The sequence below is a fragment of the Homarus americanus genome, unplaced genomic scaffold (genome assembly GCF_018991925.1).
Source record: "Homarus americanus isolate GMGI-L3 unplaced genomic scaffold, GMGI_Hamer_2.0 scaffold36188, whole genome shotgun sequence".
Classification (NCBI taxonomy): Eukaryota; Metazoa; Arthropoda; class Malacostraca; order Decapoda; family Nephropidae; genus Homarus; species Homarus americanus.
Window position 1 is genome coordinate 1761951 of NW_024718183.1, and position 23632 is coordinate 1785582.

Here is a 23632-nt window from a genome sequence, read left to right on the forward strand (position 1 = left end):
AGTTGGGTGGGGGGTTGCCGGTGCGTGCGTGCGTGCGTGCGTGCGTGCGTGCGCTAATAATAAACGGTTTATTAATAGAGTTGCAGCCGGTGACTGAAAATATACAAACTTACAAGTGATTTAGACATAATGATATGCGTTCAATACATTTACAGGGCTGTATACAGTACATAAATCAGGTGTTTATAATTTTAACAATAGATGGGATGGTGCTATTCTTATATCTATCAGTGTGGGCTCTTATGGGCTGAATTTTGTTGTAGTGGCGGACTGCGCGAGGTGGGTGGGGGGTTGCTGGTGGCAGGAGGTGGCGATGACAAGGAAGGTGCAGTAGTCCACTGCCAAAGCTTGCTAGTGCTGAGGGATGGCATTTCCAGGGTGGAGAGAGAGTTGATGTAGCCGGAGTAGTCTGCGCCGAGCATGATTCTGCAGGCCCTTTTCTGTATCTTCTCTAGCTGACATTGTTGGGTAGAGTTGAGAGAAGACAACCAGGCTGGTGACGCATACGTTAATTTGGGGAGAATAAAGGTGTTGTAGATAGTCCTCAGCCAGGCGTGGGTGTCCCAAGTGACCTGAGTCATCGTAGCATGTAGAGTCGGTACGAGGCTGCCTTAATTGTGTTGTTAACATGGGCCTTCCAGTCCAGTTTGTGGTCTATGGTAACACCCAGGAGTTTGGTAGACTGCACTAACTGGAGAGGATGGGCACCCACTGACTGCTGGAGCTTGCACTGGAGTGGTGGCGGTTTTGATGTGCGTGACTACGGTTTTGGTGTGGTTGATGGCGACCTTGTTCTCCGTAGTCCATTCCTGTAGCCTGGCCAAGGTGCCTTGTAGCGATGAGTAGTCCGGTGAGGCGTTGTCCACTGTAACCCCCACAGTGCAGTCATCTACGTACTTCCACCTGTGGGGAGTGTCCGACAGGTGAGGTTTTGGAATGTGGAGACAGAACCCTGGTACCTGACTGCCTGACGACGCTCACTCAGGAAATTGGTGAGCCATGAGACCAGGTTGGTGGGCAGCCCTAGTGCAATGGCCTTGTTGATAACAGTGCAGTGATCAACAAGGTCAAAAGCCTTCGTGAAGTCGACAAGGGCAACGGCCAGTGATGTCTTACGTTTCTGCAGGTTTTTGTGCAGGAAATCCAGGAAACTAACTAAGCAGTGTGATGTAGAGGAGGTCCTCATATTGCCAAATTGCTGTGGATCAATTGACTGATAAATACGAGCAAATGCCCACTCAAAAACAAAGTCTTCACAGAGTAGACTTGGTATGGGGGGAATGGCAACTGGCCTGAGGTCGTTAGGGGACTGTGGGGTGGGGACCTTGGGGATAGGGGTGACAAATGCGGTTTTCCATTCATTACAGCATTTGCTTTGTCTGAGGGATGCATTAATAATAGAACAGAGGGCAAGTTCGACTGAAAACTCCTTGTAAATTTTGATTGGAAGGTCAATTGGGGTTGTGGAGCATTTGGATTTAAATTTCAGGAGTTTGTTGGCAATTTCAAATGGTGCGTGCGTGCATAAGTACGTGTGTGCCTGTGTGCATGCATGCATGCATGCGTGCATGTGAGATTATAATAATAATTATTATCTGTTTATTGAAAGAGTATGGCAGCTGGATGGCTGAAAATATACAGTTACATAATTGGGGAATGGGTCACTTGATTGACAAATAATATACAAGTAACATAAGTGATACAAATATGATATATAATAAGTAAGTGGGGAGAGGTTATACTACAGGGCATTTCAACATAGTGCAGAAAGGTAAGATTGTCTGGGAGTGAATACACTTTGATTACAAGTTGTTGATAATTTTTACAATGGTTGGGACTGGGCTGTTCTTACAGTGATCAGTACGTGCTCGTATGGGCTGGATGTGGTTGTAGCATCGAACAGCGATTCACGGACGGGGATCTCGAGTGGAAGTAGAAGCCGGTGTCGAGGATGGTGCAGAAGCATCTCGACAGATTTGCAGATGAGGTCGTGGTGATGATCAGAGAGAAGTAAGAGTGTCAGTGTGTTGAGCGCTTCCTGATATGTGGAGTAGGAAGGGGAGAGAATAATCTTGCTTGCCCTCTTATGCACTTTTTCAAGGTGTTGACGTGTGGCATTTAGGGAGGAAGACCAGGCAGGGGGGGTATAGGTGAGCTTGGGAAGTATGAAGGTTGAGTAAACACTGAGGAGGTCAGGGGTAGGAACTCTGAGGGACTTGATTCGGCGGAGGAGGTGGAGACGGAAACTGGAGGATCTGACAACTTCACTGACGTGTGTTTTCCAATTTAGTATGTTATCTATAGTGACGCCAAGGAACTTAGTGGAGTCCACAACCTGGAGTGTGTTGGGGCCCAAAGTAATTGAGGGAAGTGGGACAACGTCGGAGTAGAAGTTGATGTGCATAACCATGGTCTTAGTATGGTTGATGGTGACGTTGTTGTTGGTGGCCCAATTTTGGAGACTTCAATAAATCCTGGAGGGCGGTGTAGTTGGGAGCAGAGTTGTTGACACTGATCCCAATGGTGGAGTCGTTGATAATATTTCCAGCGAGCAGGGGTTTCTCTTTGGGCATCATTGATAAGCATACGGAAGTAGAGCGCCCCATCTTGGTGTCTTGGGGGACGTCACAGCTGAGTGATTGAAAAGTGGAGACAGCCCCTTGGAAGCGTATGACTCAGCGTCGGTCACTAAGGAAGTCTGTGAGCCACGGTATAAGACTTCTTTGAAACTCGAGGTCGATAGCTTTGTTGATAATTAAATTGTGGTCGACTTGGTCAAATGCGTTGGTGAAGTCAATGAAGGTGACAGCCACAGACGTCTTTCGTTTTTCCAGATGGCGGTATATGTAGTCAAGAAAACTGACAAGACAGTGAGTGGTGTAGGAAGTTTTCAAATTACCAAATTGCTGAGGATCTATGGCGCCTGCAATATCAGCATAAGCCCAGTCAAACACGAAACTTTTGCAGATTAAGCTGGGTATTGAGGTGGTTGCAATGGGTTGTAGCTCATTTAAGGATTGTGGGCTGGTTGACTTAGGCACTGGTGACACTTATTAGGTCTTCTAGTCAGCTGGGCATCTTGCTTGGCTGAGGGAAGCATCGGTGATAGAGCAGAGGGGTTTAGCCAGTTCTGAGGAGAACTCCTTGTAGAATTTCATTGGTAAGTCAATGAGGGTGGTGGAGTGCTTTAACTTCAGTTAGGCCAGACGTTTTGCTACTTTAAATTCTTCTACCAAGTCAGTGGAAAAGGGGGCTGGTAGGTAAGTAAGGAGATTGGTTGTGTCAAGCCTGGGGCCCGTCTTGCATATACAGTAGTTGCGAAATGGTTGTTTTATTGCTCAGCTGCATCACCATTAGTGAGATGACTAAGGAAGGGGAGGGGGTGTGTCTTATTGTTTAGTCCACAGAGTTCTTTAAGCTTACCGTACCATTGACTGATGTTGGTCTGCTTCAGGTGTTGCAACTTGGTTGGGTAGTGGGACTACTTTGCTGTGCGTATATCATGGATGACTCGGTTACGAAGGGACTTGTAGTGGTTGTGGTCATTGAGATAAAGGCGCTGTCTCTCTGCTGCATAGGTCTTTTGATCCGAGGTGAGATCCAGGGCAAGTCAGCTGGGTGTGATCTGACGGACTTCTCGGGGAAGAAGTGGTGGTGAGCTTCTGTGGTGGTGATGGTGTAATTTATCCATTTGGTGTCTACGTCATCCACACTAAGTACTTAAGTCTAGGGATGTACCGTACAGTATAAGGAAAACAGAGTGCAAAAATCATAAACTCATGACCGTTGGAGGTGACATGTCTGGGGTTTGTTTACATTTTGTGAATGAAACATTAGGCTATTTGCACTATGTGTTGTTCACCAAGCAATAATTCATATACAGCTAGACCCCGACTTACGACGGGGTTTGGGACCCAAATCCAGGTCGTAAGTCCGACATATATTAAAAAAAAAAAAAAAAAAATTCAAAATTGTTTTTTAAAAAAAAAAAATTAAAAATCTACAATGAAGTACAGTACACTAAACGTAATAAATAATGAGGAACGGATACAGTGTGACTGAGCACTTACCTTTAATGTAGTCAGCTGAATGCACACAGGGCCCCCATAATTTTCTATTTACAGGATACATGGAGACTATATTAATTGGAAGAAGCAGAAGAGGAGACAGGGCTGGGTGGGTCATCAATGTCGCTTTCTTCAGACAGGTTTATGTACAGGGGTAACTTGCTGGTTGAAGGTATTGGATCATCTTGAGGGAGTGAAGAGGCAGCACTGGTGGGGCGTGAGGAGACAGCACTGGGGGACTTCTTGAAATAGATGTCCAATTTAGACTGCACAGTTTGCTTTTTCTTTTCATTATAAATTTCTCTGTAGCAAGCAAGTGCATCTTGGATCGTTCTGTCAACTTTGGCATAACTCTCATAATTTTGATCCATGCCATCAAACATTTGCATTGCTTTATTAATTGTAGCAAATGCCTCTGCCATTTGTTTCGCTGAAAACTTTTTGGGGGGTGCAGGTTCTTCTACATTTTGTCTCTCTTCTTCCTCTGCAATTTTCTGTGCATCTAGTTCAATAAGATCCTCGTTACTGAGCTCTTCTGCTACACTTTCAACCAACTGTCCAACATCTTCAGTATCAATTTCTAACTCCAGCTGTTTACCTAAGTCCACTTTCTTGTTACTAATATCCGAAATAACTTCATTTTCATTAAATCCTTTGAAACTGTGCACATATCTTTTCAGGATTTTCTTCCATATTCCATTCATGCAATGTTTTGTAACCTGATCCCATGCTACACTAATGTTCTTTAAACATGACAAAATGTTGTACTCCTTCCAAAACTGTCTGAGCGTTTTCTCACCTTCAGTAGCAGCAACAGCCTGAGCAAAGGTCGTGCGTAGATAATACGCTTTAAAGGCAGCAATAGCACCTTGATCCACGGGTTGGATGATAGAGGTAGTGTTAGGTGGAATGTACACTAACTTAACATCAGGGTGCATGTCGTCCAGGTGTGGTGGGTGTCCCGGAGCATTATCCAAAATCAGTAAAATCTTGAATGGAATCTGTTGTTGCAGACAATACTCCTTGGCTCGTGGAATGAAACAAGTCATGAACCAATCCTCAAACAGTACTAGGGTCATCCAGGCTTTCTTGTTACTGCGATAAAACACTGGCAGTGTGTGCTTGCTGACATGTTTAAAAGCCCTGGGGTTCTCTGAATGATAGATCATGAAGGGCTTTAGCTTGAAACCAGCAACATTCCCCCCAACAGAAGTGTAATTCTGTCCTTGAATGCCTTGAATCCGGGCATTGTTTTCGCCTCTTTGTGGATGTATGTCTGCTCAGGCATGCGCTTCCACAATAATCCAGTCTCATCCACATTGAATATTTGCTCAGGCAAATAATTCCCTTCCACAATCACATCATCTAACTCCTTGAAAGTTTCAGCAGCTCCAACATCGGCACTAGCTGCCTCTCCACTCACCTTAACATTGTGTAGACTGTAGCGTTTTTTAAATCTATCAAACCACCCATGACTTCCTGTAAAGGTTTGATCACATTCATCTCCTGCCTGATCCTTCAGGTTTTGGAACAGGCTTCTTGCTTTAGCCTGTATGGTTAGAACACTTAAGGGTACACGCTTCTGCATCTGGTCTTCTATCCATATCACCAATAATTTTTCCATATCGTGAATAGGACCTTGTCTTCTCTTTGATATTATAGTTCCCTTTATAGGTGTTGTTCCTTTCACTACTTCACGAATACGTTTCTTGTTCTTCAGAATAGTGGATATAGTCGAGTGTGAGAAACCTAGGTCGCGTGAGATTGTTGCTACTGTTTTTCCATTCTCATACTGTGTTATTATCTTCATTTTCATCTCAAAAGTAATTGCCTGTCTCCTTTTCCTAGGAACACCACCAGCACTCTCACTTTTACGCTTTCCAGTCATTATAAAGCCAATTAAATACGATAATAAACAAAAAGTTCACAGCACGATCAGTATAGGATACGATAGCCAAACACAAACAAAGCGCTCCACTGAGTGAGTGTACCCATGAGGCGACCCGAGACGCGCCACCCTCTCACCCGGGACGGAAACGTTTCGGTATAGAAAATGTGCGCGTCATTTGAAAATATTTTTGGTCACGACGGTCGCAGTCGTATGTCCCGACGGACGTACGGTCAAAGCAGGTCGTAAGTACCAATGGATGTAAGTCCATGTAGTCGTGAGTCGGGGTCTATCTGTACTGTAATAAGAACATAAGAATGGAGGAAACTGCAGCGGGCCTATTGGCCCATACTGGGCAGTCCCATTTACACCCAACCCCTATTGCTCATATAAACATCCAACCTATGTTTGAAGCTATCCAGCGTATTCGAGTTAATGATGATATATGGTAACTTGTTCCATTCATCCACTACTCTGTTTCCAAACCAGTGTTTACCTATTTCGCGCCTAAATCTAAACTTGTCTAATTTAAAACTATTGTTACGAGTTCGCTCCTGGTTGGATAGTTTGAGTACCTTTGTAATGTCCCCTTTGTTTAGCCCTGACTTCCATTTATACACCTCGATCATGTCGCCCCTTGCTCTACGTCTCTTGAGGGAGTGCAAATTAAGATGCTTTAACCTGTCTCTGTACTCAAGGTTCCTAATGCCCGGGATTAGTCCTGTGATTCTCCTCTGGATTCTTTCCAAGGATTCTATATCCATTCTGTAATATGGTGACCAGAACTGAACTGCGTAATCCAGGTGAGGTCTCAGAAGCGCAAGATATAATTTTAGGATGACCTCACTAGTCTTGTAACTAACATCCTTTGTATGAACCCAAGTACTTTATTAGCCTTGTTACGAGCAAAAACACATTGTTTACTTGGCTTAAGATTCCTACTTATCATTACTCGTAAATCTTTCCCGCAGTCGGATTTCTGAATATCAATGTTTTTCATCTGGTACATGTATTTGGTTTCTCTGTTTACATCTCCTTGCTGAGTATTTTACATTTGTCCACACTGAATTTCATCTGCCATTTTTCAGACCATTCAAAATTTTTTTTAGATCTTCCTGTAGTTTTGCGGAGTCCTCGTCAGATTTAATTATACACCCTATTTTAGTGTCGTCACCAAATTTACTTATGTTGCTGTCTATGCCGATATCTATGTCGTTTATGTGTATAATAAATAATAATGGTCCAAGTACTGAGCCTTGGGGAACTCCACTAGTGACTTTGCTCCAATGGGATTTAGTGCCGTTAATGCTCACTCGCTGTTTCCTGTCCTGTAACCACACCCTAATCCATTTTAGTATATTACCTTTAATGCCATGTGCTTCTACCTTTCTTATTAGTCTTTCGTGGGAAACTCTGTCGAAGGCTTTGCTAAAGTCGAGATATACCACATCATAATTGTGCCCCTCATCCACCGATTCGAAAACTGATGAAAAGAATGTTAATAGATTAGTTAGACATGAATGCCCGCTTGTGAAGCCATGCTGGGAATCATTGATCAATTTGTGCTTCTCCAGGTGGTTTCGAATAGTGTTTGAAATGATTGCTTCCAGTAATTTGCCTACAATTGATGTTAGACTGATTGGACGGTAGTTAGAGGATAGTGATCTATCCCCCTTCTTGAAAATCGGTATTACATTTGCTATCCTCCAGGATTCTGGTACTACACCTGTTTTTAAGGACATGTTAAACAATTTTGCTAAGGGCATACTAAGCTCTTCCTTGCATTCCTTTAATACTCTGGCAAATATCTCATCGGGACCAGGTGACTTATTAAGCTTTAGTTTGTCTATTTGCTTACTAACATCGTTACTAGTCACTACTATCTCGCTTAATTTGTTTTCTTCACTATCTCTGAATAGAGCCGGTGCCTCGGGTATCATGTTTAAATTTTCGGTGGTGAAAACTGTTGAAAAATATTTATTCAGATTATTGCTCATTTCTTCCTCGTTATCAGTTAGCTTGTTGGTATCTGATTGTATTGGCCCAATCTTTTCTCGTGTTTTAGTTTGATACATTTGATAGAATCCCTTGGGGTTTGTTTTTGCCTCCTTTGCTATCCTCAGCTCATTATTCCTTTTTGCTTTCCTCATCTCGGTCTTAACCCTACCGGCCAATACCTTATAATAATCCCGGAGGTAAAGTTCACCACTATTTATCCTCCTCCCTATAGCCTTCCTTTGACCAATAATGTTCTTTAAGTAATTATTTATCCATTTAGGGTCATTGTTGTTTGATCTGAGTTATTTGTATGGTTTGTTCTGCCTTTGTGCATTAAGTAACTCATTATTTAAATTGTCGTGGAACTCGGCAACCTCAGATTTCGTTATGAGGTCGGGTTCAACCGTCAGGTCCATGTAGTTCACCCCCAAGCGTGATGCCCCTTCTCTCAACTGCCTCTTCAAACTATCAAAATTTGCCCTTCTGAAATCTGGGAGTTTTGTGGAATTTTCCTTACGGCTGCCCTGAAAATCTAACTGGAATCAAATTTCTTTGTGATCGCTGTTTGCAAGTTCGTTCCCTACCTCGACATTACTAATGAGGTTTTCTCTGTTCGACAGAACTAAATTGAGTATATTATTACCCCGGGTGGGCTCGGTTATATTTTGACTTAAGGAAATGGTCCTGGATCGTTTCAAGAAAATCCTCTGATTCTGAGTTACCCGTAAGGTCAATCCAATCTATTTGGCCAAGGTTAAAGTCGCCTACTATACAGACTTTGTTGTTATGGAAGCCCTGCGCATTTCATCCCAGATAAATTGCTCATTAACTCTATCAAGATTGGGAGGTCTATATATTACTCCTGAGATTAATTTTTCCCCACCGTCGATTAATTCTTTCCAAATTGTTTCTGTATTCCGCTCAGTTTTTATTTCCTTATTTATTTCACACTTCAGATTATCCCTGACATAGATTGCTACTCTGCCTCCTTTCCTAATCTGCCTATCGGTATGGAATAATTTGTAACCTGCAATTTGGTATTTGACAGGTAACTCACGTGAGTCTAGGTTGATCCATGTTTCAGTGAATGCTATTACAGTCGACCCTCGTTAATTCGGACCCCTTTAATCCGGATTTCGGATAAATCGGACGAAATCTGAACTGTCCATATCAAATTTCTGGTTCTGGGATTGTCCCAGTTGCAATTGGGGTTGCAATTTCAAATTCTGTGTCACTACTAAGAAATAACAAAGTCCCTGGTGCATTCTAAGATTAAGAGAAAACGGACGACTCAGGCATCCTGAAGTGAGAGAAAACGGACTCATATGACGGGGCACTCAAATAAAGAGACATGGCTACATATTTTGTGGACTAGCCACTGTACAGTATCGTTTTCATCACTTTGTAATAAACCTCGTTATGCCTATGTGTTTCTGATAATTATCATAGCATTATATATTTATATATTTAGCGGTTGTACAAACACAAGGCCTCACACATGCCATTCAGACTGACAGACTTGACAAGTTTTACCAACCATAAAGACAGTTGAAGCTTTAAACATCACTCATAATGGATCTTGAATATTCCAACTGTAATCAGACATACCTAAGTTGCCTCAACAATTGCAACCCCAGTTGCAATATCAAATTCTGTGTCACTACTAAGATATAACAGTCTCTGGTGCACTCTAAGATTAAGAGAAAACGGACGACTCAAGAGTGCTGAAGTGAGAGAAAACGGACTCCTATGACGGGGCACTCAAATAAACATACACATAGCTGTATAATGCAATATTAACCCCTAAATTGGTTAATTCGGACAATCGGCTAAAACGGACACCCTTCCCCCCCTATTAGTCCGTTTTAACGAGGGTCAACTGTATATCGATTTTTTCGGTACATACCAAGGCCCTAATATCATCCATTTTGTTTCTCATACTTCTACTTTTCGCGTAGTAGACATTTAAGTTAGTCGTGTTCCGAGTCCTCCCTTTGCTGCGTTTAGATTTTAACTCGCGGTCTAATTTAGTTTTGTCATCATTCCTAACACTATTTCCCTGTAACCTTTTACTTTGTTTACCCGCTCCCACTGCAGCCTCCTCCACCCCCGTGCTCACGTGTTCCCCTAGCAGTTTAAAGACTTCGACATCTTTTGGACTGCCCTTTCGAGAGTCCCAGCCAGGGTTGCTACTCCATCCCTAGACAGATGCACCCCATCCCTAGCATAAAGGTCCCTTCTGCCGTAGAAGTTGTCCCAGTTGTCAAAGAATGGGACTGATATTGACTTGCAATATCGTCAAGACAGCCGTTGACACCAACTGCCCTTGACAACCATTCATTTCCAACTTTCCTTCTAGGCAGGACACCACATATGATAGGGATCCCTCCCTTGGACCTAACACGTACTATAGCTGTCTTGAACTTATCAAGAAGCTCCTCACTCCTACACCGGCCAATATCATTGCCTCCTGTACTAAGGCAGATAATGGGTTTGTTCCCATTACCAGACAAGATATTGTCCATCCTGTCAACTATATCCCCCACCCCATCTCCTGGCAAACACACCCTCATCCTATTTTTATCTTTACCGCAAAAAGCTCTGTCCATGTACCGTACCTGTGAGTCGCCAACAATCAAGATTTTCTTACCTTCCTTGTCAGCCTTGTCCCTGACTATACTAACGTCCAATTCATTTATCAAGGGACTGAAAGAGTTGGTACACTTAGCTGCTGTTGTCGTTGTTGTCTTATCCTTGGTGTGTTTTTTCACTACTAGTTTGGTTGTCCCTCTCCTCACAACCTTCCATTTGCCTGAGTTTTCGTCATTCACCGGCTTTCCTTGCTTCGTTTCTTCCTTCATCCTTGCATATCTCTTCTTTTGATTTCAAGATATATTCCTTGGCCCTCTCCAACTCGGCCCTCAGAAGGGCACAGCCCTGTTCACAAGTAGCACTTGCCATTACTGAAAATTTATCCCCGGTAGCTAAGACGGTAATAGGTAGGTTAACCGTGTGGCCAGGATTTGGTTGCATTATATAGATATTAGGTTTTACAAAAATTTACGTTGACTATTTTATAATCATGTACAGTAAATGAGTTATGTGGTAAATGAATAAAATCTTTTTATTTGGGACATACCGTAACCCCCCCTCCGGACCTCCCAGCTGAACAGGTTCACTTCACTTGCCGGCTGGGGGGGCCGGTCTGAGTGAAAGTCCCAGTCCATCCCTGCTGTACAGTATATACTTTGGCTGGTTGGTTGAAACTAGGGTTTCTCATTTTTGTGTTTTTTCAACAGCCTGGGATTCCAGGACAAAATCAATCCCAAGTTGTCTCAAGGTCGCCTTGATAAGGCAGACTAATTGGAGGGAAGGGGTGTTCAGGTTAAGAGGTTGTCCATCTTAAACAAAATAAATAAATAAAAAAATAATAAATGCCATTTAAAAAAAAAAGAGTACAGTCATCCCTTGGTTATAGCGCACTTGGTTATCGCGATTTTCGTTATCACGCCTCCATCAAAATCTGCACACCTGCTGTTATAGCGCATTTTTCAGGCCGAGAATTTAGTTATCACGCAGTTGCCTCCAGGTGTTTTTACCCATTTGCTTCACCTACATCTATTGAGGATAAAATCTTTCACCTACAAATTGACAATAACACATTTGCTGTAACCAGACATATCTAAGTTGCCTTAACAATTGCAACCCCAGTTGCAATTTCAAATTCTGTGTCGTTACTAAGGAATAACGAAGTCTCGGGTGCACTCTAAGATTGAGAGAAAACGGAGGACTCAGGCGTCCTGAAGCGATGAGAAAATGGACTCCTCAGACGGGGACTCAAATAAAGAAAGCATAGCTACATGTTTTGTGGACTACAGTATTGAAAGTACCCTTTTCATCACTTTGTAATAAACCTAGCCATGCCTATGTGTGTTTCTGATACTTACCATAGCATTATCTATATCTTTAGTGGGTCTAAATGGTCGTATTGGGGTTGGGTCTTGGGTGCCTGGAACCAATTAGAATAAATCCCATAGGTTCTGTACTTTTGTTATTGCTTTTTTCATTATCACGCACTCGGCGCGGTCCCAATTAGGTGTGATAACCAACGGATGACTGTACAACTCTAATGTAGTACAGTATCCAATTTTATGAAAGTGATACCTGTTTTTTAATCAAAATTAATTAAAAAAAGTCATGTCCACAAAGTACTGTACACTTACCCCAAACAATGGAAGGCAGATCCAGCTGGACATGCCTCTGAGGGCAAGAGACTTGCAATCACTGAATCTGAGTCAGAAATAAGGAAATGAAGAGGGACCTCCACTGACAAGGAGGTTGATGGTGAGGGCAAGGAGGCACTGCTGGAGGGTCTTGGCTTGAAAAAAGTGTCAATTTTTGTTTTTGTGACCTTGCTTCTTTGGCCCTGTATAAAAAGTTCCCTCAAGTGACATAAGTGATTGTAATAGGCCCCAATTTTTGTAATTTTTATTCTGATGAGTAAATTCTATAAGGGCATCCAGGCAGTCCCTAGCTTCTGCCAGGTGGTTCATCTTTCTTCTCTTCATCATCTTCATCATGAAAGTCATCTGCAGCTTCACATACAGAGTCCCCAATCTCCTCCTCTGTCAAGTTGTGGTATCCAGGATCATCCTTATCAGCCTCCAGCCAAGCCTCCGCATCCTCAACTGTAGCATCCTTCTCTCCTGCTCAGAGTAGGGTTCCATGTCATCAGTCTTCTGATGAGAAGCCCTCAAAATCATGCTCCTCATCAGTGTTATAAAGGAGTTTCTGCCAGGCATTGATGAGGGTTGTTGCCTTGACTTCTTTGGCAGGAGCAGCAAAATTAGAGAGCATGGACCTGAAGTTGTATAACTTCAAGTTTCTGAGGGTCCTCTGCCCTCTTGTGTCCTTCACCTCATCTCGCTTGTCTCTTTCACCACCATCACTTCATTCAGAAATTGGCGTTTGTACAGCATAAATAACACCTTGATCCATTAGGTGTATGACAGAGGTGGTGTTGGGTGGCAATGCCTGGCACCTGATCCTTCCATCCCTGCTACACAGTTTTTTAATGTTGAGATGTGAGGGAGCATTATCTAAGAGGATGATAGCCTTCATTTCATCAGCAGAGATTTTCAGATCTTCCACCTGCTTATGCCTTAAGAGATCAGTCAGTTTTCTTGAAGATAGGTGTAAATGGCAACTCAATACCGTGTTTTGCAATTTATTTTGGATTACTTTAGTGTAACTCCTCTTCTATATTTTTACTACCTTGTATTGTTCCTCTGCCTATTTTCCTTCTGATTTATTGATTTTTGTGTTATGTCGGTGCTCAACATATGAATAAAGGATCATTGTGCTGATAGTGCTTTTCTAATGTTTTGCATAATTCAGTATAAAATTTTTGATAGTGTCTTTTTTAGAGTGAGATTGATTGTAAACTTATAGACTACAGGTAATTTTAAAACCAATTTGATCTCTTGTTTAATGTTTACAGGCTATGTCCGGTGGAGAGGTAGTTGGAGCCATTGTCTGCAAGTTAGATGTGCACAAGAAGGTGACAGTGAGAGGATATATTGCCATGCTTGCTGTTGATCACAGGTTTCGAAAGAGAAAAATAGGTAAGAACTGCAGATTATGTACACAGGTGCAGAGACTGTGTAACCCTTCATTATATATAATTTGGAAAATACTCAGTGTAATTATATTAATCAGTTGATACCATTTTTTGTCACCTGATATGGTATAATTCATTTAATTAAAAAATCTGTAGTGTTCTTCATACAAAACAACAGTCAAGAGTATCAATGAATGTTGGAATCTATGAATGTATGTCAGATATCAAGTTACAGGAATCTAATTACTGTATTATGTCCTCACATTGGAATAAAATCATAATGTTTTCCTTTGACCATCCATCTGTTCTTCCCAAATCTTGTGAACAAGATACTGTATTAGGAGTTTGAGTGAATGGCTGTTGGACTAACATACTGTACACAGTACAGTAGATGCTACATACAGAGTTCTAGGCCTGCTTGATTAACCTTTCAAGGTCGTGGTCTGAAGGTCAATATTTTAAACTTTTTCATAATACTGTAGTACAGTACAGTGCTGTATATGTTTATGTGCAAGATGTAGTATTACAAGATGGAGCAAATGAATACTTGTTAAGTTTTGGAAGTCATGGGTTCTTAAGTCACTTTTACTTGAAATGGTTATGCAAATGTTTGTATGGAAGATCTCTGTAGGTGACATGAATGTATGTTAACCACATTTATATAATAAGTGATGCATTTAAGGTCATAGATGTGGCTAATATTAAGAGATCATAAGGTTAAACATCATATCAAAAGGTCACTGGTAATAGAATCACACTAGTGAGCGAGGAGGAGAAATGGGAGGTTATTCGGCAGGCAAAAAACTGAGCAAGGAGCGAGGTAATGCAGAGGGAACAGCATAAGAAGCTCCTGCAGGGATTGAAGCAGAGGAGGGAGGAGTCGAGGAGCAACAGGGACGGGTGTACATGGGTTATATTCAGGGGGAGGATAGTGGAAGCAAGTGTGCCGACACAGGGCCAGGGGGCAGCAGCGCACCCTCCACCCACTCTATCCCCCACCCGGAATGTGACACCAGCTCCACCTACCAGCCGGGAGGAGGCAAGCGCCGTGTAAACAATGACATTTCTAACCACACCCTGCAAAATACAGCGTACTTAGCAAATGCTGTAGTTTCTGAGAATGGGGGGTTACTACTAAGAACAGAGATGTTACTGAGAACAAAATCCGGCTTGAATGTCATGTACACTAAAACTGACACGTTCCGTGATAAGAGAGAGGAGTTTGAAGCACTACTGAAGGTACACCAACCTGATATAGTAGGAGTTGTAGAACTGTTGTACAAGAACAGGAGAATCGACCCAGAGGAATGTGAGTTCAGTATTGCTGGATATGACTCATTTACGAACCTCATGCAAAAAAACTTGCAAAAAAACTGTGCTAGGCAAGACCTTAGAGCCAGCCAGGCGAGGGTACAGGGAGAGGATGTTTTTGAAGAGTCAAAGTGGCATAAAATTAAATTAAAAGGAGGGGACTTACTTATTGTCAGGTGTATCTACAGATCCCCAAACTATGGCCCACTAAATCAAAGGAACTTAAGAGCCTTAATAGACAATGCAGCGATGCTCAACCCTAGCCACCTCCTTATCATGGGGGACTTTAACTATGGGGACATCGACTGGAGAAATGAGTGCACCCCAAATGACTTCAATTACCCTGCTACTCTTTTTGTAGAAACTCTGAGAGATAATTTTCTATTCCAACATGTTAGAAACCCGACACATTACTGAAGGGAGCAAACACCCAAGCCACTAGACCTCATCATAACAAACGAGGAAGATATGGTGGTTAAACTGAAACACCTTGCCCCAGTTGGCACCAGCCACCATATAGTGTTGTCATTCACAATTAACTGTTACCTAGTTCAAGATAAAGCCAGCCCAAGGTGCAAATATTACAATGGGATGAGGGAAGAGATGAGGGGTATCAACTTGCCAGATTCATTAAGGCACAAGAACGCAGACACTACGCTGAATATCATAACTAGTAGAGTGACCCATTTGATCGATAAATATATACCCAAGACCAAACCCAGTGCCTCTAGGAATACGAGGGGATCCCTACACATGAACCATGCGGCGGTCAACAAAGTTAAGAAGAAAACCCAGAAATTCAAGACGTGGGTTGGGTCAAACGATGAGCAGGACAGGAGGATGTATGCAAGAGCCAGAAACCAAACAAAGGCAGAGTGTAGAAGGGCTGAATAGGAGTTCCAGAAGCTCGTTGCAAGCGAGGTCAAGTCAAACCCAAAGGCGGTTTACCACTATGCAAAGTCAAAATGAAAAACGTGAGTAGGAGTATCAGACCTGAGGCTTGAAGATGGTAGTTATGCAGATTCTGACAGGATAAAGCTGAGACATTGTACAGCTTTTTTTCCTCGGTGTTCACAAGAGAGGATGCGATTAACCTTCCCGTGTTTGAGGACAGACAGCACTGACCCACATTGTGTTCACAGAAGAGGGTATTAGAAATATACTCTCAAAGCTAAGGGTCCATAAGAGTCCCAGCCCTGACATGGTGCATCCTAGAGTGCTAAGAGAATTGTGCAACGAACTTGCCGAGCCCCTAAAGATCCTGTTTTGTAAATGCCTTGATGAACAAAAGGTTCCCAGTAATTGGAAAGTGGCTTATGTGAGTCCTATCTTCAAGAAGGGCGATCGTCACTCCCCGAACAACTATAGACCGGTGAGCCTGACCAGCATAATATGTAAAGTACTTGAGAGTATTATCAGAGATGCCACGACGAAACATCTACGAAACAACCTTGTAAAGGATTGCCAACGCGGTTTATGGCGGGGCTCTCCTGCTTAACACAATTGGTCAAGGTATTGCATATTTGGACCCATATTCTGGAACGGGGTGGTAATATTGACAATATATATACCTAGATTTTGCCAAGGCTCTCGACAGTGTATCCCACGAAAGGCTGAAAATCAAACTGGAATGGTACGGAATTCGGGGAAATGTTCTTGCGGTGATAGAAGACTTTCTACATGACCACTAGCAGTGTGTGGTGATTAATGGCATGAAATCATCATCTGTACCTGTCACAAGCGGGGTACCACAGGGCAGTGTATTGGGCCCGCTGTTGTTTGTTTGTTTGTTTCATAAATGACATGCCTGACGTTGTGCACTCCTCCATACAAACGTTTGCCGATGACGCCAAGTTATTTTGGGAAATGAAGAACCATGCGGACTGTGAAGAGCTGCAGAAGGATCTCTGTGAGCTTCAAGAATGGTCCAAGAAATGGCTGCTGAGATTCAATGTCACGAAGTGTAAGAGGATGCACCTGGGGCGTACCAACGGTAAGGAGGAGTATCATATGTCCCAACGGGATGAAGAAACTGCACTATTTGAGACTGAATGTGAGGAGGACCTAGGTGTGTATGTTGACAATGAACTGAAGTTCTCGGGCCATTGTGAGAAGAAGGTACATCAGGCAAATAAATTATTGGGTCTTATAAGAAGGTCGTTCAGATATCTAGACGGTCCGTCCCTCGTAACGATCTTCAGGAGTGAAGTGCTTCCCCATTTAGAGTACTGTCACCCCGTCTGGTCCCTGAGATATGCTAGGGACTGTCAGTTGGTTGAAAATGTTCAAAGGAGGGCCACCAGACTGGTGCCTGCACTTCGGCACCCCAACTGCCCTGAGAGATTGAAGCGCCTGAACTTGCCTAGCTTATACTACAGACGGGCAAGGGGTGACCTAATTGAGGTGTATAAGCATCTCAAGGGGCACTACTCAGTCGAGTGTCATTACTTGGAGCTGGCGGACGCTCGCCCCACAATTCATTCCACAGAGTCGTTCGTTAACCGAAAATTTCGTTAATTGAATCCATTATTTCAATGGGATATTGGGTAATTGGTTCCAGCTCACAGAAAAGTACATACAAAGTAAAGCCCAAAACGCAATCAGAAACACTCCGAAAATTCCCCTAAATCGCCCTTAAATCACTATACAGTGGGGTATGCTATAACGAATCTAATTGGTTCTAGAACCTTGTTCGTTATAGCATTCGTTCGTTATAGGATTAATCCGTTCCAGGCCACCAAATACAACCACTTAACACTGAAAAATATAATATAAAATTGTAAAAATTGTAAAAAAGTGCATAAATATGCATCTAAACCCCTGAAATAACCAATATCATTAATACTTGTAATAAAAAAACAATAAATTAGTAAAAAAAAAAATTTTTTTTTTTTAAATAATGTTCGTTGTAGGAGTTTCGTTCGTTATAGCATTCTCAATTTTATAGGTAAAACCGTTCGTTATAGGAATATTCGTAGTAGGATCCGTTCGTTATAGCATACCCCACTGTATGTATGTATGTATGTATGTATGTATGTATGTATGTATGTATGTATATATATATATATATATATATATATATATATATATATATATATATATATACAGGTTGTACCTCTCTAGTCCGGCATTCTGTGGTCCGGAACGATTTTAGTTTGTCCAATAGGTAGATAGGCAGTTTTTTTTTAAACTTATCTGAATTATTATTATTATTACAGAAGTATTAAATTTTTGCTCCTCAGGCCCCAATGAGGGTCAGTGACCTATGCCCGGGTGGGCTAATCCCCTTAAAAAAACAAAAAACAAAGCCGCGGGAAATTAAGGCTTGTTTACATCCGGCAGTTTGGCTGCTCTCTCTCTCTCTCTCTCTCTCTGCTTGTCTACACAGAGTACAACATTTAACCCTTCAATATATATGAGCAGTAAATAAGTGTTGCTTTCATATTCTTATGTAGAGTAATGACGATATGTTTTCACATGTGCGCACTTACATACGAGCAGTCTCACTTTTTTTTACCATTAATGGTTAGCTACTTATATTGTTCCATTTATTAACATTAAATAACATTACAGGTACTTCAAGCAACCATATTCATTTTTTACATTAATTTTACTACAGCTAAACTCAGGGTCTTATTTTCTTCAGTTTTATATGTAGAACCAATCAGTCACTGGTTTCATAAGCTTTAACATAAACAATGCCGGCAGCCGTCTCGTCTCCTCTAATATTCCACGTATTATTAATAAATTGTATTGTTAATTTTGCACACACGTACATTAATTCAATAAAAACAAATTCAGAAACATTAATTAAAATATATATGAACAGTAAATAAGTGTTGCTTTCATATTCTTATGTAAAGTAATGATGATATGTTTTCACGTGTGCGCATGCGCACTTACATATGCGATCTCTCTTTTTTCTTTACCATTATCGTTAGCTACTTCTATTGTTCCATTTATTAACATTAAATAACATTACTTAAAACAACAATATTAATTTTACTACAGCTACAACCAAGGTCTTATTTTCTTCAGTTTTATATGTAGAACCAGTCAGTCACTGGTTTTGTAATCAACGAAAACAATGTTGTGTCATTTCCTCGTGTGTTTTAATATTCTACGTATTATTAATAAATTTTATTGCTCATTTTGCACACATAAACATTAATTCAATAAAAAAACAATAATGAATCTTTTGTACATAAGAAATGGCGCTGTTTACCACGATTATGCGCGTCGTCTGCGTTGGCAGGCAGTTCAAACCTGTCGAAATTCAAGTTTCCGCCTTCAAAATTTTTATTCATTTATTTTTTGTGTTCCAATAAAATCGTTAAGAATTAAAAACTTGCGAAATTTGAGAAGCTACTATCGACATTTAACCCTTCAATATGTCTTCAAAGAGACCATGAACGAGAGAAAGTGGTGCTAGTGCTTCCAGGCACAAGCACAAGTCACTATCTATCCAGGAAAAGGGTGAATTTCCATGGTCCGGCACCGGTGAGGTCCCGAGGTTGCCGGACTAAGGAGGTACAACCTGTACTGTAATGTGATACAGGTGATTAATTTTTATCTCTTGTGCAAAATATATGATGTTTATATTCAAATTATTCACTGTCTTGCAAGGATTCCTACAATGCAAATTATATTTTCCTAACTTTAGTCTAAGATATTATATAAGGTAAAAACCCCATGCTTGATGCCGTCATTTCACCTATAAAATTTTAAGTTCACTACGTGTAATTCAAGATTATTTTCTTTAAATCAACACTACACTGCACTATATATTGTCAGTATGTTGCCCCATCCCTTAGTTATAGATATTTAGTAGTAGCTACCTGTGTTTCTCATCTGACGCTGGGGCCGGAAAGTCAATTTTTGCAGGGTTCCGGCCCATGTGGGGTAAAAGGGGAATGAGTGTGCTGCTGATGTGGCAAAAGCAGCTGCTTCTCACCTTGTGGCACATCATTCACCTTCTACCTGCCTCTGATATGAAGCCAATAATAAGAGCTGCCATCCGCTTGAATTGGCAATGCTTTGGCCTACCTCAGCATTGGCCACACACGGCAGACTCATGGTTTTTAATGTATAGAGCACTTGCTCCCCATTGTGATAACTGCCTGATCCCATTGATTGTTCAACACCTCTTGGTGGAGTGCCCCAGTCTTAGAGAGCTTTGTCGTAAGCACCTCTCCCAGTGCTGGGGGATAGATGGGCTTTACTGTCTCTCTTTGGTGCCGGGGATGGGTAGCATGGGGAGAACATCCTCTCCTTTGTGGAGGAAGCCAGCCTTCTACACAAACTTTGTGTTTTATCTATTAATGTTAAATGGTTTTCTAGAAAGGTCTGTTATATTTTATTTATTATTTATTTTTTTTATGGGGATTCGCCACGGGCACAGGTCACTGACCCACCAGGGCCTTGGGGGCGAAAATGTAATAATAATAATACAGTGGTGTCTCGGTTAACTAACACAATTCGTTCCAGAAGATTGGATCGTTAACCCGAAAATTCGTTAACCGAATCCATTGTTTCTATGGGATATTGGGTAATTGGTTCCAGCTCACAGAAAAGTACATACAAAGTAAAAAAAGGTGCAGTAAAAGTACACTTACTTTGAGGTGTGTATGTAGAAGGTTCTGGTTGATGATGATGATGGAATTAGAAGTGGGGTGGAGGAGTAAACTATCGAGGACCCATGCTTGATGCAGTAATTTCACCAATAAAATTTTAAGTTCACTTGGTGGAATTCAAGATTATTTTATTTAAATCAACACTGCACTTACGCTATATATCAATATGTTAACTAAATTTCAGATTTTCCAATAATTTTAATGTAAAAAGCATAAAAATATTTAAGACACCAACAAAATTGATGTTCACTCCACTGTCAAAAAGTCAAACTGGAGCCTGGTGGCTGATTCAAGCAGGCTGATGGGCGCAAAAAACTAGTTCCCTGTACTGCATATATTATCAATATGTTAACTAAATTTTTAAAATGACTAAAATTTTTGTTAGATTAACGAATTGAAGATCCTTATGGGAGGTAATTCGTTAACTGAAATTTCGTTATTCGAACCATTCGTTAATCGAGGGACCACTGTAATTCTTGTACAGTCTCGTTCAAGATTCCTCAAACACTGCTGGAGACAGCTGGCAACTCAAGGCCGTTTGTTTACTATAGTACGTAGTATAATTTAAAACGAAACAACAAAGCCCAACCATTAAATTAAGCAACGGGGAACTAAGTAACCAATCACTGATCACTTTTACATTTATTCATAATTTATACTACGTACATAGTAAACAAATGGCCTTGAGTTACCAGCTGTCTCCAGCAGTGTTCGAAGAATCTTGAATGAGACTGTACGTACTGGACATACAGTACAGTATTTACACAAAGTTGCTGATGCTGTTGATGGCTGTTTTTGTTTTTCAGGTCATATTTCTTCATCAAAGCTTTTGCAGATACACCTATCTCATGATCTTCCAGAACTGTTAGCTTGTCCTTCAAACTAAACTCCTTCTGATCCTCTTCTGATTTCTTTTTTAAGTTTTCTTGTCTTTAGAAGCCGTGGTAATTAGTCCACAAAGTCACAAATAGTCCACAGGAGTTAAGAGGGCTGTAGTGGATGGCAATCCGGTTTGCCATCTGGATTTTTCTTGGTTAAACCAGAGTTTTCCGGAATAAATAACCCCCCTCCGTAAATAAGCTTTATCTGGAAATTAAGCTAATATGGACTTGATTCTATAGTTCTGATTTAGAGAGTTTTACTGTATGATCACAAAATTGACTTGAGATTCCAAGCACCACTGTACAATTGTGGACAAAAAGAATTTGGCAGGCAGGTGGGAGGTGGTGTAAGGAGAATGAGGTAGGTGGAGCCTTGGCTATGACACACAGTGGCGGTGGTTAAAAAAAATAATATTTTCACACCACAAATTGATTTTTCTGTTTTAATAATGAGATAAGCACAGCTTACACTAACAATATGCTGTAAATAAATCATAACACCACAACAACCACAAAATGCCACAAAAGTTGAATGTTTGAGGAGATTTATACATTTCCAAGCCTCCACCTTCTCCCCTACCCTCCCATCCACCTCCTATCTACCTGCCAAATTCGTTTTGTCCACTGATATACATGATTTTCCTTGGGTTCCTTAATCTTTTGGAGAGAGTAAGTCCATCATCCTTTTTTTAGGGCAATTGGTTGAACTGTAAATTTGAGTTTCTTTTACCCAATGATCATTACATAGTTTATTATATATGCACCCTACCCCAAGGAGGAAGAGGCTGTTAGGGGCAAAGGTCATTGTAGCCCAAAATAGAATTTTGTTTTTATGGACTGTAAATTAAGCTTCTGTGCATAGATAAACACACTGTAGGTTTCTTGCCTCTAGAGAGAGAGGAAGTTCTCTTTGGATTTGGGGACTACTAGATCATTGGTTTAAATCTTTGTTGTGTTGCCAGCTGAGAGATCTTTGATGGATTTCAAGGCAGTTTTTGTCTCTCCAACTCAAAAGGTTGAGGTTGTTGTAATTACAGTTTTGTCTTTATGTAAGTCTGCAGACTAAAGTTTTCTACACAATAAAGTTCTGTTTGTTTTTAATCTCTATTGCAGAATTTCAGTTTTTTTTCTCTCTTATATAAAAATACATTCAATAACTTCTTCAGCATTCATATTCATATTTCAAAATTTATGCCTTTTCTCATGACTGTCTAACCTGAAATCTTTCGCTTGGGTCAAACTTGGTACAGAGAGCAATACGGGCCATGGCATCTGATGATGCAGATGAAGTTGTGCTGGAAACCGAGATTACCAATAAGCCTGCACTTAGGTTATCAAAACTTAGGATTTGTCCGAGACAAACGACTCTTCCGGTAAGTGTATATTGATTATCCTTTGTTCTTCGATAGTACAAAATATTGTTGCCTCGTGTCCTGAAGGCTTAGTATACTGTACCCACATTGTCCCAAATGGGCAGTCATGCCTATTGGACCCATTTTCACCCACATTGCATACTACTATTGAATTACTGCCAACATCCTTCTTACAGGCAATACAGAGCCATTTTCCACATTCCACCATGGATGTTCACTCTCATATCTTTTTAATCTGTTCCATCTTCCATCTCAAACTTTTACACTACCTCTTCAATACTATATGCTGTCAACCCAAGGTCGTCAACATAAAATAACTGCCAGGGCAGGTCAGTCCTAAAATTTTGTGATAGTACCTCTAGCACCATGATAAACAGAGGGGGCTCAAAACAACTCTTGATGGACCCCAACTTTCATCTGAAATTCCTCAACATTTACTCTCACTGAGGTTCTCGAACCTTCACACAAAACCATGACCACTCAAACAAGACTCTCCTTGACTCCTAACTTTCTCTTTACCCATTGCACTGTGCCTGTAAAAGTCATTAATTTCTGATGTTGTTATCTTTAAATAATCTGTACAGTGGTCCCTCCGTAACGAGCACAATTGGTTCCACAGAGTCACTCGTTAACTGAATCTGTTATTTCAGTGGGATATTGGTTCCAACTCACCGAATTCCCTTTAAATTAATTAAAAAGTACATGAAAGTACTCTATACCGGTAATAGAATTAACAAAACATTAAATATAAACAAAATACAGTACTGTACTGTGCAGTATACTGTACAATAATAAATAACAACAATAAAATATTTTAACACTTACTTTGAGGTGTGTATGTAGAATGTTGCTGGTTGAGTT

At 41.0% G+C, this 23632-nt stretch overlaps 1 protein-coding gene across 1 annotated transcript in view; it reads left to right on the top strand.

The window, feature by feature from the left end:
* The window catches only part of LOC121859241 (N-alpha-acetyltransferase 30A-like), a 125301-nt gene that overhangs the window by 45665 nt on the left and 56004 nt on the right, over positions 1 to 23632 (top strand). The window contains 3 exon segments of the mRNA XM_042355979.1: positions 13454 to 13577; positions 22632 to 22728; positions 22730 to 22771. Coding sequence (XP_042211913.1) covers positions 13454 to 13577; positions 22632 to 22728; positions 22730 to 22771 — 263 coding nt within the window.